The sequence below is a fragment of the Aulonocara stuartgranti genome, assembly GCF_965226115.1.
Source record: "Aulonocara stuartgranti genome assembly, chromosome: 11".
Lineage (NCBI taxonomy): Eukaryota > Metazoa > Chordata > Actinopteri > Cichliformes > Cichlidae > Aulonocara > Aulonocara stuartgranti.
In genome coordinates, this window is record NC_138947.1 from 2,900,674 (window position 1) to 2,915,716 (window position 15,043).

A 15,043-nucleotide genomic window follows, 5' to 3' on the forward strand; every position below is an offset into this window, starting at 1 on the left:
GCCTTATGCATTACTAAATCTTGAAAACAGCGGTCGATGTAATCTTGGAGAGCGTCTAAACTCTCCCCGCTGTCCTCCAGGGTGTTAGAGATGATAAAACAGATGTTGTTAGTTATATGACAATTGATTAGTATATTTGGTAATACTGAAGCTTGGAAAACCTTTGTTAAACTCTATGCTACCATTTGCTTTTTCTCCGGCGTCTGACGTCACCTACAACATCACTTCCGTCACTTACCGTCTCACTTCCCTATGTACACCGATGTACACTTAATCTACCCCTCACTCAACTAATTAGCCTACCTTTACCAGTGTCCAACCAGGAAGATGCCTGCCCCTTGTCACCCTATCTGCTGGCATGTTTGTTTTACATCTATACTGTCCAGTCTCTCCTGGTGGACACACAGCAGCATTGTTTAATCTCATTTGAGTCATTGTTGACCGTAGCCAACTTTTTAGTCTTCTGAGAGCACTGAAGCTTCTTTCAGCCTCAGTACCTGCGTTCTATCCTCAGATTAAAATTATTATTAAGTGCCTGATGTGCCTCATGTTTGGCCCTGGCTCTTCCCCTCTGACTGCACTAGGACATATTGCCACCTGATAAAATAACACACTGATTCGTGCCATATAAAACGTGAGACGTGTCAATTCAGATTCTTTGTCAAATACACTAATGAATCAATTTACATCAGCAGCCCAACAATTGTCATGATAATAAATACTATTTAATCTACAGCACCAAATCATCAGTCAGTCACCTGTGAGCTCACCTCTCCACCTCTGTCTGAGCTACAACATGGCAGAGCTGCCTCTGTCACCTGATCAATAACAGTGAGACATTCCACATACATGCAGTCACACATGTGCTTCAAATACAGTCATGAACCAACAAGTCATCATCAAATTTCACCTGTGATCTTGTATCACCATTGCTCTCTGAGCTTTGTGTTGGTTCTGCTGTCACCTGACAAATAGGACATACATGACAATAAGAATAAAATGTGGAGCTGCTTCAGTGTTTCTGTGACTTTGTGCAGATCTTGACTGATCAGTAATGTTTGTAGGCTGAGTGCATTTTTAAAACAATGTGTGCAAACTGCACTACAAGGTGGATATTTGCAAAAGCATGACTTCCTCATGACATTTTGTCTCAAAAATTAACCCTATGAATACGTCAGTGCCATTAGGATGTAATTATTGTGTCACCAACATTTTAACGTTAGACATATAATTCTAACAGCCTCTGTAAACTAATACTGCTCGAGGCTGCCGTTTTCTCTGACAGTTTCAATCAAAATTAGAAATGCTGCTCTGAGACTGAGAGAACTAACAGTGCTGCCTGTTGTGCAGTTAGTTTCCAAAACACGTTATTCATGGTTACATACAATTTTAGACTGATGTGGGCCAAAGCCTAGCACAGCCTGTAACCTTATTATGACGGACACATTTTATGAGTTAATTTGGCTTTAAGTGACTTGCAGGTTTCTTTGAAAAATACTTTCTTATATCCAGGTTCTTCCTTTTTGCTGCCATCCTCCTCTCCTCCTGGCAGCGCAGGCTTGCAGCTGCTAAAACTAAACAGAGCTCCCTGAAAGGCTCAGCCAATCACATTGGCCATATTTGTCACATGAGGTAGGACTCCAGTAGAGAACGTAATTTAACCCTTTCTGCACCGCTGGGTGAATGAGACGCTGACAGATCTTTTTTTTTTCTTTTCTTTCTATCGGGTTTGATTTTCTTTACTCGAATAGATCAAATTATTGGTGGGGACATGTCCCTTCCGTCCATGCCAAATCTACGCCCTTGCTCCTTAGACTATCTGGGATAATAAATTTCATATTGCATGCATATATGTCTACCAATTAAATCTGGCCTGAGGTCTGCCATGTTTTAAATTCAGTTATTTCTCTCAGAAATTTGAGATCAAAATTACGACTGTGTTACCTTTATACTGTCACTAGTTAGTGCAAATAGCTCAATGGGACATAGAAACCTTTAAATTAAATTCCATCACCTGATATATATTCTCAAATGATATCAACGCTTTGAAAGCTGTTTACGGTCAGAATTTTTTGAAAACTGTAATTGTAAATAAATTCAAACAATTGAGCTTCTCTCTCTGTGTTAAATATAATTCCCCAAAGCAATGATAACTTCATTGTATCCACAGAAGGGAGTTCCAAGCTCGAGTGAATAAATAACTACTTGATATCTTCAGTGGCACAGGAGACGAGTGGACATCATATTTCTTGCAATGATGCAATAAATGACTTTGCCTCTAGAAAAACTAGAAAACAGGTTCAAAGAAGAGGGAGGAGAAAAGTAGAGTTATGTTTGATTCCTAAACCGTGTTTTGGGAAGCTCAGGTAGATATTATTGGCTCATCATTCAAACCCTTTTTACTGCAGACAGGCACAGTGCAATACTCATTACACTAGAATTTAAAATCTGACATTTTACTTGATGCCAGAGGAGAGTCCTGAGGGTCGTTTTACATTTAAAAAATGCAAATTTAAAAATATGTACAGTTTGAATATAGATACAGTCACCTATATAACAAATTCAAATCAGCTGCAACAAAAGGCTAATACACACATTAATGAATCAGTAATTAAGGCCAGTGACATCATGTAAATGATCCTGATTTCATTTTAGGTACTTTAGGTGAAGTCTGATGCTCAAAGCTTTGCAGATTAATTACAAAGTAAGTTGATTGAGGAGGATCGTGACTTTATTTGTTTAGCCAGTTTCAAAGGTCAATTTATTAAATTCTTTTAATTCTTCGAGTTTAATTCTGGTTTATTTTTAAGGACAATAAATGTTTGCATTATGTTTTACTTTATAGAAGATAATGAAATCTGAAAATAAATTTATGACAGTTTGAGTCATGGATAAAAACATGGCTGATGACATCGTCAGTTCATCTTTAAGTGATACAATTTACATTTTTAATATAAAAAAATTTAAATATCCAAAGTGTTTCATGTAAAATGGATCAATTAAAGGAGAGTCACTGAGGAGCAAAGGCACCACATAGCAGAACAATTTTCCACAAAGAAAAGACATCTCCACCTTTTTAATGTAAACATGTTATGTTCAGGTAGATCGTGTACATTTGGTCTAAAAATGTGTTTTTTTTTCCCAACACATTTACTTCTTTGAAAGGTCTTCAACGAGAAATTTCTCATTTGCCAAAAGGCTTTCATAGAAGATGTCTTTGCAGGCTGCACTGGCTTTCAGGGGACCACTGTAGAGCTCCCTCATCCTGTCCTGAGAGGTAGGCAGAGCTCTAATTTTGTCATATTGTTCTTGGTCGATAACTTCCTTGTATTGGAGCTCATCCAAAATGGGTGCGATGTTGCTCACTCTCTGGATCAGCTGGACTCTGTGTTTGTCCACAAAATGCTTTCCTGGAGAAAAAAGGAAAGAAATGACAATAAAAGTTTACGGTTGTTTATCATGTGAAAATTTTATTAGCTTTATTCTCAGCTTTCATAACAAAATGCTTTAAAAAAAAATCACACTTATTTCATAATTAAAATTAATTAAATGTTAAAAATAGAACATAAATGATGTCTGTAGGAGCCATATGAGTTGTTCCTTTTTGACTAAGTGGGTTGGTTTAAATGGACTCACTGTATTGGTGCACAGGCGTGTGGGGCGTGTTTCATGGGTGTGGTAGATGATAAATGTGGTTGCACTCACCTGTTTACAGCACCTGATGTTGATGAGCAGAAAGGTAAGGTGAGCATGAGGCAAAACTTTCTGTTGACCGCAGCTTGAATGATTTTGATGTATTTTAACTGGAACTTGATGGTTTATGTATATTTATGCACTAATTGATGCCATAGGCCAAGTTGTAGTTTGGTATAGTAGTTAGTGCAGTTCTTTGTGAGTAGCAGTTATTTGTTTGTGCAGTCTGTGCATTTGTTTAATAGTTAATCCCACGTGCTGATTTGTATATTGGACAGCTGCATGTGGAATAAAAGAAGCAAATGGTACAGAAGTGTATTTTATGCTTTTATTGTTGCGCATCATCTGTATCCTCATGTTTAGCCTGCCGCGGCCATAGTTGGAAGAGCCACAACAAATTGTCAACAGAAAAGTTTATAGGTTTTATTGGATTGTTTATATATAGATGAGTTTTATTGGGGAGAGTCTTATGGTTTGCTGTTGCCTTTGTCCACGCAGCTTTTAGATTAAGCCTTTGGCTACACAATACAGATTTCTTTCAGGAGTCTTATTCCCCTGTTAGGTTTCAGCAGTACAGCTGCACAAGGCGTTGTACTGATTTGCTTTCTAGTTATTGTGCATCAGGCGGCTGAAGCCATTGGCTTGGGAGTACCGCCGCAGTTTGTGTTTAAGACAGTTTGTCTTCCTCACAGCTGACGGTATGGAGGTACATAAATACCCACCGCTAGTATGTACAGAAGACTAGGTTGAGTTAGTTAGGTTTAATAGGCAGATAGAGGGGGATATTGCTCCTGTTAATTGTGTGTGTCCAAGGTTGATTGAAGGGAATGTCATCAAGTTGATGTGTTGGGATGAGGCTGTGTGGCATAGGTGCAGTTCAGCGTTTGGATTTTGTAATGTTTTGAAGAAAAATGGAGACACACCAATTAATACAATGTGGTGATGTGGATGGAAAGAAAAGACAGCCGAAATCGACTGCTAAGGCTTTGGAGAATCAGATTGAAAGGCTGCAAACAGAACGTCATACTAAGATTAATAAAATTAAAAAGGTCGTAAAAATTATTAAAGAGTTAAAGCAATCTGAGGATAATGTTTCCACTGTTCAGGCTCAGTTAGAGAATTTGTCTGTGTTGCTTAATGAGGCAACTCGTCTGCATGAAACCTTGCTTCCTTTGCTTCCTCAAGAAGAGCAAGAGAAACAAACTGCTTGGTTTATAAGTGTGAAAGCACATAATACTGAGTTTGTGGAAGAGATAAAGAAATGGCTTCGTGATGCAAAGGGAAACCCTCAGAGTAAAAATCAGGTGTCTGAGCTTGATTTGCCACATTTAAATCCACCTGGTGTTGAGTCTTCTGATGTATTACCTGCTGGAAATGGTTCTGGTGCTTCTAGGCACACCGGGAATGTTGGTAAAGGTGCTGCGATAGATGATGTTAATCCAAGTGATAGCGTCTCTAATGTTTTTTTGTTTTTTTGTTTTTTAAATGACATCAGAAACAGCAGTATGCGACATTACGTGATGGCAGAGCTTCAGTTCATCCTTTGTCATTTTTTTTTTTTTTTTTTTTTTTTTTTTAATAAATAGGACAGGGGGAATGAATGAGAGAAAGAGGGGGAGAGAAAGAAAGAAAACCAAAGGGGAGAAGAGACGGTGAGAAGGGGGGGAAGAGAGAGAAAAAAAAAAAGAACTCCTGGGTCACCTGTATGGAGAAAAAAAAAAAACAAACAAACAAACAAACAGAGGAGACAGCAAACAACAAAGAGCAACATAATAATAGAGAAAACAAAGCACCATCACAATAAACTAGCTAGTCATAGATATCAATATTTACTAAATAATAAACGATATTGTGCAGCACGCAAGATAGACAGCGCACAGTGTGCTTTGAGGCAGCAGCCAAGAAAGCTTTAGTCCGCGTCTGTGAATACCCATGTGTGCATACCTGTGTGGATCAGCATGCTTGCATTCCAAGGGTTTCTCCATGTAATGATCTGCTAGGGAGTGTGGGGGGGCCACAGCCCCGTCCTCCAGGGTGTGAAGCGGGTATGGAGGAGATCAAAACTCCAGACATCCAGAGGCCCCCAGAACACAAGAGACCATGGAATACCAACAGAGGGGCAGCCGCGCCACTGTTCCAGTAAGAGCTGAGGAGAGTCCCAGATGAGAGCTCGCCCAGCAGCCGCGGAGCAGAAGTCAGGGGGAGTTGCAGTGACGCGCCCGTGAGCTCCGCCGGCCCCCAGCTGTGCCTGAGTGACCGAGCCCCAGGCCGAGAGGCCGGGGGCACCCCACCTCCAAAGGGGCCCGAGCGAGCCCCAGGCCCCAGGCCCCGACAAGCGGCCGCCAAGGAGTGAGCCGGTGTGTACCCGGACGCCCACCCCCAGACACAAAGAACCACCAACACACCGACACCTGAGGGAGTCCGCCACCGGCAGGGGAAGTGGTGGTGGGTGGAGATAGGCCTCCAAACCTTGGAGGGCCTGAGGTGTCCCCAGAGAGGTGGCGTCTGATACCCAACCTGACATATAGACACAGACATACAGGCACACACAGACACAAACATCCATTCCCACCCTCATACTCTCATGTGCACTCACTCCACACTCAACCAACGTGGAGACAGACATAAAGAGACGCTGTACACACAATCACACTCCCCAAGCGTACTCTACAAACCGGGTCTAGGTACCCTTGCCCCTGGAGGGGGGAATTGCACCCAGACCCAGGTGGTGTTACCCTTTTCCCTGCGGTGGGGAGAGGCAGACCACCCCGACTCCGCAGCAGCAGGGAGGCCCCACACCCCAGACCGCAGTCGGACGGCCAACTCCTCCTACTAGCCCTCCCGCTCCAGCAGGCCGCAGAGAATGGGGGTGGGAGAAGACTCCAAACCTCCCTCCACCCGCTCATTGTAGTGTTGATGCATATGTGTTCTAAGGTGCAATTAAAACCCAGGAGGGCATGGAGCTACCTGCCAAGGAGCAGCAGGTAAGCGCATAGTCCCTCCTGCTAGCCCTCAATGACTAAGTGTATTTAAAATTGAGAGGTGGGCAACGACGTCAGGTGTGAGGTGTACACCCTGATGGTAATTTGGACTCCGTGATTGTGCCCACCCCCAAGATCCCATATGTATGTGTAATGAGAGTGTGAATAATGTGAATGTCTAAGTTGTGGGATAAAATTGAGGCAGAGGCAGCCAGAAGGGGACGGGGGGGGCGGGTAGCCTCCTCTGCACCCTGGTGACATACCCCCACTCCAAGGCCCTGCATGTGTGGGTGGTTGTGGAGGAGCGGGAAGAGGGAGGCAGCTGGAGATGGGGAGGGAAGGAAGGGAGGGGCAGGTAACCCCTCCCTGGGGCCAGCTCCCCCGCTGACCCCAGTAGGCACTCCCACCCTCCGCGACCCGCCAGGGAAGGGGGGCCCAGGCCCATCAGACCGGGGCCCAGTGCAGTAGCGCCCTCCGGCTCCACAGAGCCCTGGACAGTCCACCCAACCCCACCACAGAGAAAACTGCACCCACCCCACCATCCACACATCTTCCAGACTACATAAGACGGTAAACGCCCAGGCTGAGATCTTCCTCCACCTCTCCTGTATCTCCCCCTCCTGCAGAGAGTTCCTGAAGAGAAGAAAGCTCCTGCAAGATGTGACCATCCCCCCCACCAGTTGAAGAGCCCCCCAGGCGGCTCGACGCACCGGCGGCACCCTGCTCCAGGGCCGGGCCCCCATGCACCCACCCGCCCACAACCCCGGCAACACACCAACCAGGACCCAAGACCCCGAGGCCCAGCCCGGGCCCCAGCCCAGAGACGGAGCGCCCCCAGAACCTCACGCCCATCCCGGACCCACCCAGGGGCAGCCAGGTTGCCAGGTCAGTAAACCACGTCCGTCAGCACAGACCCTCCCCTAGCCCCGCTGCACGCAGCCGCGAGGAAACAGTCACCTGAGAGCCAACAGAGCCCCCAACCGGACGTGACCGCTACCCCGGTTGAGCCCCCCAAGGAAGATGCCTCCGGGGAACCCCCCGACGCCCTAAGCCTGTCCCTACCCCCTCACCAATCACAACAGTGAAGGCGGGACCAAACTATGACCCCCCCACCCCCACTAGGTGATGGAGCTGATAAAAGGGGCCCAGAGCAATTGATCTAATGTGGTGGCAGAGGCTGTGTCAAGACTAATGTAATCTAATAGATAATTTCTATATTGGTTAGAATTAAGATTATTTTTATTTTTCCAGTTCATGAGGACTGTTTTCTTGGCTATGCATAGGGCAGTGAAGATCATATGGGCTATATTCTTTTCTGAAGTGACATTATCTAAGCTGCCCAGTAAACACACTAAGGGGGAAGTTGGAATGTTACATTTCAGACACTTTGATAAGTCTTCACATATCTCGCGCCAAAACTTTTGCACTGGTGGACAGAACCAAAGAGCGTGGATGTAATTGTCTGGTGTATTGCCTTGACAGTGTGAGCAGTTGTTGGAAGATGTAAAGCCCATCTTGAACATCCGATGACCTGTATAGTGCACTCTATGAAGTATTTTGTATTGTATTAATTGCAGACTGGGATTTTTAATTAATTTAAAAGTTTTTAAGCAAATCTGAGACCAGAAGTTTTGGTCTAGGTTGACTGATAAATCTGCTTCCCACTTTGCAGTAGGGAGGGATATTGATTCATCTAATTTAGAAAGTGTTCTGTATATTTTAGATAATAATTTGGGGGATTTAAGAGTAAGAAAATGTGCCGCACTTAGTGGTGTTTGTAATTCAACTTGACTGAGGTTAAATTTCTTTTTTACTATGGATTTAATTTGTTGATATTCTAAAAACCTTGTCTTGTTGATCCCATATTGTTCAACTAGTCTGTCAAATGGAATAAATTCTGTTCCCTCTAATATATGTTCTAAGTATTTAATTCCTTTACAACTCCATTCTGGGAAATTAATCATATTATTGTTTTGTAATATGTCAGGGTTATTCCAGATAGGTGTACGTTTGCATGGGATTAATGAAGACTCCGTTATTTTTAGAAACTCCCACCATGCTGTTAGAGAAAAGCTGATGTTGATACTTTTAAAGCATTCATGTCTTTTGATGTTTGAGCTAATAAATGGTAGGTCTGAAATCTCTAGATCCTTGCATAGTGCCTGTTCAACATCTAGCCAGGGCTCAACTAAGAAGGTATGTTTTAACCATTCTGAGATGAACTGAAGCCTGTTGGCTAAGAAGTATTGGTGAAAATTAGGCAGATCTAATCCTCCTCTATCCTTGGTTCTTTGTAGCGTTTTTAAGCTGATACGCGGGGGTTTATCTTTCCAAAGGAATTTGGAAATATATGAATCCAGAGATCTGAACCAATCTTGTGATGGTTTGTTAGGGATCATCAAAAATAAGTAATTTATTTTTGGCAAGATCATCATTTTTATAGTGGCGACCCTTCCCATGAGTGATATGGGTAAAGATTTCCATCTAGTCAGATCGCCTTCTACTTTCTTTAGAAGTGGGATATGGTTTAGTTTAGTTAAGTCTGAAAGCTTAGGAGAGACATTAATACCTAAATATTTAATATTTCTGGATTGCAGTGGGGCAGAGGAAGAATTATGGAAGGAGCAGTTAATGGGGAGAACTGTAGGTTTTGGCCAGTTAATTGAATAATCTGAAACTCTTGAAAACCAGTTTATTAAAGTAATTACCTCAGAGAGGTTGGTTTGTGTGTTTTGCAGAAAAAGCAACACATCATCTGCATAGAGACTGATTTTATGTTCTATGTTCTTACATTTTATGCCCTTAATTGTTGTAGCCTGTCTAAATGCTGCTGCTAGAGGTTCGATAAAAATTGCAAAAAGTGAGGGGGAGAGTGGGCATCCCTGTCTGGTGCCCCTCAGGAGACAGAAGCTGGAGGATGTCTGGTCATTTGTTCTGATACGAGCCGTTGGGGAATTGTATAATATTCTTATCCAGTTTATGAAAGAGTTTCCAAAACCAAATTTGTGTAAAGTTGCGAATAAAAATTTCCAGTTAACTCTGTCAAATGCTTTTTCTGCATCTAGAGATAATATTATGGCTTCGATGTTTTTATCGTATGAGTAGTCTATTAAATTAAGTAATCTACGAGTGTTTGTTGAGGAGTGCCGACCTTTTATGAAACCAGTTTGGTCAGGATGAATTAAGAGGGGGGTCATTTTCTCTAATCTCTTTGAGAGAGCTTTGCAGATTATTTTAAGGTCTACATTTAAAAGAGAAATTGGACGATAGCTTGAGGGAAATAAAGGGTCTTTGCCTGGTTTTAGCAGGAGACTAATGTTGGCAGAATTCATATTTGGTGGTAGTCTGCCCTTTTCCTCGATTTCCTGCAACATGCTGTGGAATACTGGTGCCAAAATTGTCCAGAATTCTTTGTAGAATTCTGCAGGGAAGCCGTCTGGACCTGGAGCCTTATTATTGGGCATACTTATCAGGGCTTCCTGGAGTTCACTTGGCGTCAGTGGCGAATCCAATTCCATTGCTTGACTGTCTAGTAATTTTGGAAGAGTTACGTTGTCAAGAAACAGATCAATTTCATTTTTAGATGGGTTTATTTGTGGTGAGTATAAAGTTTCATAGAAATCCCTAAAAATGTTGTTTATTCTTCCAGGATCATATATTGTGTTCCCCGATAAATCTTTAGCAGCACATATAGTTGTTTTTTCTTTATTTATTTTTAGCTGGTTAGCTAGAAATCGACCTGATTTGTTACTGTGTTCAAAATTCTGCAAGCGAAGTCTTTGTATAAGGAATTGTGTTTTTTTTATTAATAGTTTCATTTAATTCTAGTTTTGTTTTGCATATTTTGTTCAATGTTTCCTGATCTTGGTGGGACGCGTAGGCTTCTTCTAGTGATTTGATGTTTTTTTCTAATTCCTGAATATTTTTGTTTTCTTCTTTCTTTTTGTGTGATGAGAAAGAAATTATTTTACCTCTCATCACAGCTTTCCCTGCTTCCCATAGAACAGAAGCAGATATTCCGGGAGTGTCATTAAAGTCTAAATATGAAGTCCATTCCTTTTTAAAGTATTTAATAAAGTCTTCATCTTTAAGTAGTGATATATTAAATCTCCAGTTTTTACTTGGCGTAGTATTATTCTTGTGCATTAGTGTTAAAGATACAGGAGCATGATTGCTGACAGCTATAGGATGAGTCTCAGTGTCTGAAATGTCGTTCAGCAGTGAGCTGCTGACCAAAAAATAATCCAGACGAGAGTAAGAGTGATGAACATGCGAGAAAAAAGTATATTCCTTACTGGTGGGGTGAAGAGAGCGCCATGCATCGCAAAGACCAAAGTCGTTCATATACTGTTTGATTATATTTGTGGACTGCCAATTACGCTGAGTTCCTGTTGTGTTGAGCCTATCCATTTCTTCATTTAGTCCAAGGTTGAGGTCACCGCCAAGAATGAGTGTGCAATCAAGGTGTTCAGAGAGTGCACTAAAAAAACCGTGGAAGAATGAGGGTTCATCAACATTTGGACCATATATACTAACAATACATAGTTTTTTGTTCAATATTGATAGTTTAATAATTAGAAATCTACCCTCTGGATCTATAACTGTATCGAGTACTGTAAAATTAACATTTTTATGTATTAAGATTGCTACTCCCCGTTGTCTAGAATTATAACCGGCTGCAAACACGTTAGGAAACTCAGGTGTTTTAAGTTCATTTAAACCTGTGACAGGTTTGAGTTTCTTGTAATAAAACAACATCTGCCTGTAGTTTTTTAAGCTGGTTAAATATTTTTAACCTCTTTCCTCTGGTGCCAGCTCCATTTACATTCCATGTGACAAACCTCAGCATGCCCTTAATTGTGCGTGTATGTCTAATGATGTATGCTGGGTGTTTCGTTTAGACAGGTGGAGAGAATATGGAAACATCCCTTGTTTGTAAATAGAAAGAGAAAAAGAAGTGTGGTGAGAGGCTCCATAAGTCTGACTATGTGTGTGAATATTCACTAATATGAACAAGCGTGGCTTGCTTATGTGTCCTGCAAGTCTGTGCGTGCTGTGAGGCTGTTGTGAATGTGCTGCCGTTGAGCTGATGTGTTTGCGTGATCGTGTTGTGAAAATATGGAGAAATAGAGGGTGTTGTTTGTAGGTGAGTGGGGAAGTAGGTGACCACAGCAGTGAAAGACAAGAGAAAGAAAGAAACCACATGAACTGTGAGCAACAACAACAAAAAAGAAACGAAACGGAAACATTCCAATTAAAGCAATGACGGAGGGTGACGGTGTTATATCTGCTATGACATCATATTGATATTACTAGCTTAAACTCATGTTAAAGGAGAAAGTGTGAATGAATAAGAAAAGAGTGTAGCGGGTTCTTATCTGGAGTGCAGTCAGTATAACCACGGTGTGGTGCCGAGGTCGCGGTAAAGCTGTCCGTCCACGTAGAGCCGGTCCACGGCGATGACAGCACGGGAGCCTTTCTGGATGAAGCTACGTCGAACTGGGAACAGGACCTTGCGTCGTTCCAGGATCTCTTTGGGGAACTGGTCGTTCACGCTGAAGTCCGTTCCTTTCAGCTCTCTGCCGCGACTCTTCACCTGTTCCTTCTGTTTGAATTGACTGAATTTGGCCACAATAGGCCGTGGTCTCCCGGTCCGCGACCGCGCGCCCCCCAAGCGATGTACTCTATCGAAGTCGATGTTCTTTACGGTGTCCTCCGGCAGCTTCAGGTGGATTTTAATGAAGTTTTTCACCGTTGTCTCTGCGTCCTCTCCGGCAGTTTCTGGAATACCAGAAAACACAAGATTATCTCTCATGCTACGGGCTTGTAGATCGATAACGGACTCTTTTATTTTTTTATTTTCAATGTTTAGCTGGGTCACGTTATCGGTGAGAGATTTAACCGACTCCCGTAGCGTGGCATTTTCAGCGGCAAGCGTTTCCACCTGCCGCTGGCTGAATTCCAGGGATTCTCTCAGAGATTTAAATTCCCGGTGTAAAATCTCCACCAGGGACAGCCTCGCATCGAAACTGGACAATCGCTTGTCGATTGACTCCAGGATTTCTGCGATGTCTTTGCCGGCAGGCGATGTTGTACCGGGGGAGTCTGCCTGGCGACTTCTCTTCGATGACGGCGTCTCGATTTTGGCCGGGGAAGGTGCACTCTGGGCCTTATGCATTACTAAATCTTGAAAACAGCGGTCGATGTAATCTTGGAGAGCGTCTAAACTCTCCCCGCTGTCCTCCAGGGTGTTAGAGATGATAAAACAGATGTTGTTAGTTATATGACAATTGATTAGTATATTTGGTAATACTGAAGCTTGGAAAACCTTTGTTAAACTCTATGCTACCATTTGCTTTTTCTCCGGCGTCTGACGTCACCTACAACATCACTTCCGTCACTTACCGTCTCACTTCCCTATGTACACCGATGTACACTTAATCTACCCCTCACTCAACTAATTAGCCTACCTTTACCAGTGTCCAACCAGGAAGATGCCTGCCCCTTGTCACCCTATCTGCTGGCATGTTTGTTTTACATCTATACTGTCCAGTCTCTCCTGGTGGACACACAGCAGCATTGTTTAATCTCATTTGAGTCATTGTTGACCGTAGCCAACTTTTTAGTCTTCTGAGAGCACTGAAGCTTCTTTCAGCCTCAGTACCTGCGTTCTATCCTCAGATTAAAATTATTATTAAGTGCCTGATGTGCCTCATGTTTGGCCCTGGCTCTTCCCCTCTGACTGCACTAGGACATATTGCCACCTGATAAAATAACACACTGATTCGTGCCATATAAAACGTGAGACGTGTCAATTCAGATTCTTTGTCAAATACACTAATGAATCAATTTACATCAGCAGCCCAACAATTGTCATGATAATAAATACTATTTAATCTACAGCACCAAATCATCAGTCAGTCACCTGTGAGCTCACCTCTCCACCTCTGTCTGAGCTACAACATGGCAGAGCTGCCTCTGTCACCTGATCAATAACAGTGAGACATTCCACATACATGCAGTCACACATGTGCTTCAAATACAGTCATGAACCAACAAGTCATCATCAAATTTCACCTGTGATCTTGTATCACCATTGCTCTCTGAGCTTTGTGTTGGTTCTGCTGTCACCTGACAAATAGGACATACATGACAATAAGAATAAAATGTGGAGCTGCTTCAGTGTTTCTGTGACTTTGTGCAGATCTTGACTGATCAGTAATGTTTGTAGGCTGAGTGCATTTTTAAAACAATGTGTGCAAACTGCACTACAAGGTGGATATTTGCAAAAGCATGACTTCCTCATGACATTTTGTCTCAAAAATTAACCCTATGAATACGTCAGTGCCATTAGGATGTAATTATTGTGTCACCAACATTTTAACGTTAGACATATAATTCTAACAGCCTCTGTAAACTAATACTGCTCGAGGCTGCCGTTTTCTCTGACAGTTTCAATCAAAATTAGAAATGCTGCTCTGAGACTGAGAGAACTAACAGTGCTGCCTGTTGTGCAGTTAGTTTCCAAAACACGTTATTCATGGTTACATACAATTTTAGACTGATGTGGGCCAAAGCCTAGCACAGCCTGTAACCTTATTATGACGGACACATTTTATGAGTTAATTTGGCTTTAAGTGACTTGCAGGTTTCTTTGAAAAATACTTTCTTATATCCAGGTTCTTCCTTTTTGCTGCCATCCTCCTCTCCTCCTGGCAGCGCAGGCTTGCAGCTGCTAAAACTAAACAGAGCTCCCTGAAAGGCTCAGCCAATCACATTGGCCATATTTGTCACATGAGGTAGGACTCCAGTAGAGAACGTAATTTAACCCTTTCTGCACCGCTGGGTGAATGAGACGCTGACAGATCTTTTTTTTTTCTTTTCTTTCTATCGGGTTTGATTTTCTTTACTCGAATAGATCAAATTATTGGTGGGGACATGTCCCTTCCGTCCATGCCAAATCTACGCCCTTGCTCCTTAGACTATCTGGGATAATAAATTTCATATTGCATGCATATATGTCTACCAATTAAATCTGGCCTGAGGTCTGCCATGTTTTAAATTCAGTTATTTCTCTCAGAAATTTGAGATCAAAATTACGACTGTGTTACCTTTATACTGTCACTAGTTAGTGCAAATAGCTCAATGGGACATAGAAACCTTTAAATTAAATTCCATCACCTGATATATATTCTCAAATGATATCAACGCTTTGAAAGCTGTTTACGGTCAGAATTTTTTGAAAACTGTAATTGTAAATAAATTCAAACAATTGAGCTTCTCTCTCTGTGTTAAATATAATTCCCCAAAGCAATGATAACTTCATTGTATCCACAGAAGGGAGTTCCAAGCTCGAGTGAATAAATAAC

At 42.3% G+C, this 15,043-nt stretch overlaps 1 protein-coding gene across 1 annotated transcript in view; it reads right to left on the reverse strand.

Annotated features, from left to right (window-relative positions):
- Window positions 1-15,043, reverse strand: part of LOC309717980 (protocadherin-1-like) — a gene marked incomplete at its 5' end in the record, with an annotated part of 37,111 nt that overhangs the window by 19,015 nt on the left and 3,053 nt on the right. The window contains one exon of the mRNA XM_082552921.1: window positions 3,231-3,410. Coding sequence (XP_082409047.1) covers window positions 3,231-3,410 — 180 coding nt within the window. The remainder of the gene's footprint in view (window positions 1-3,230; window positions 3,411-15,043) is intronic.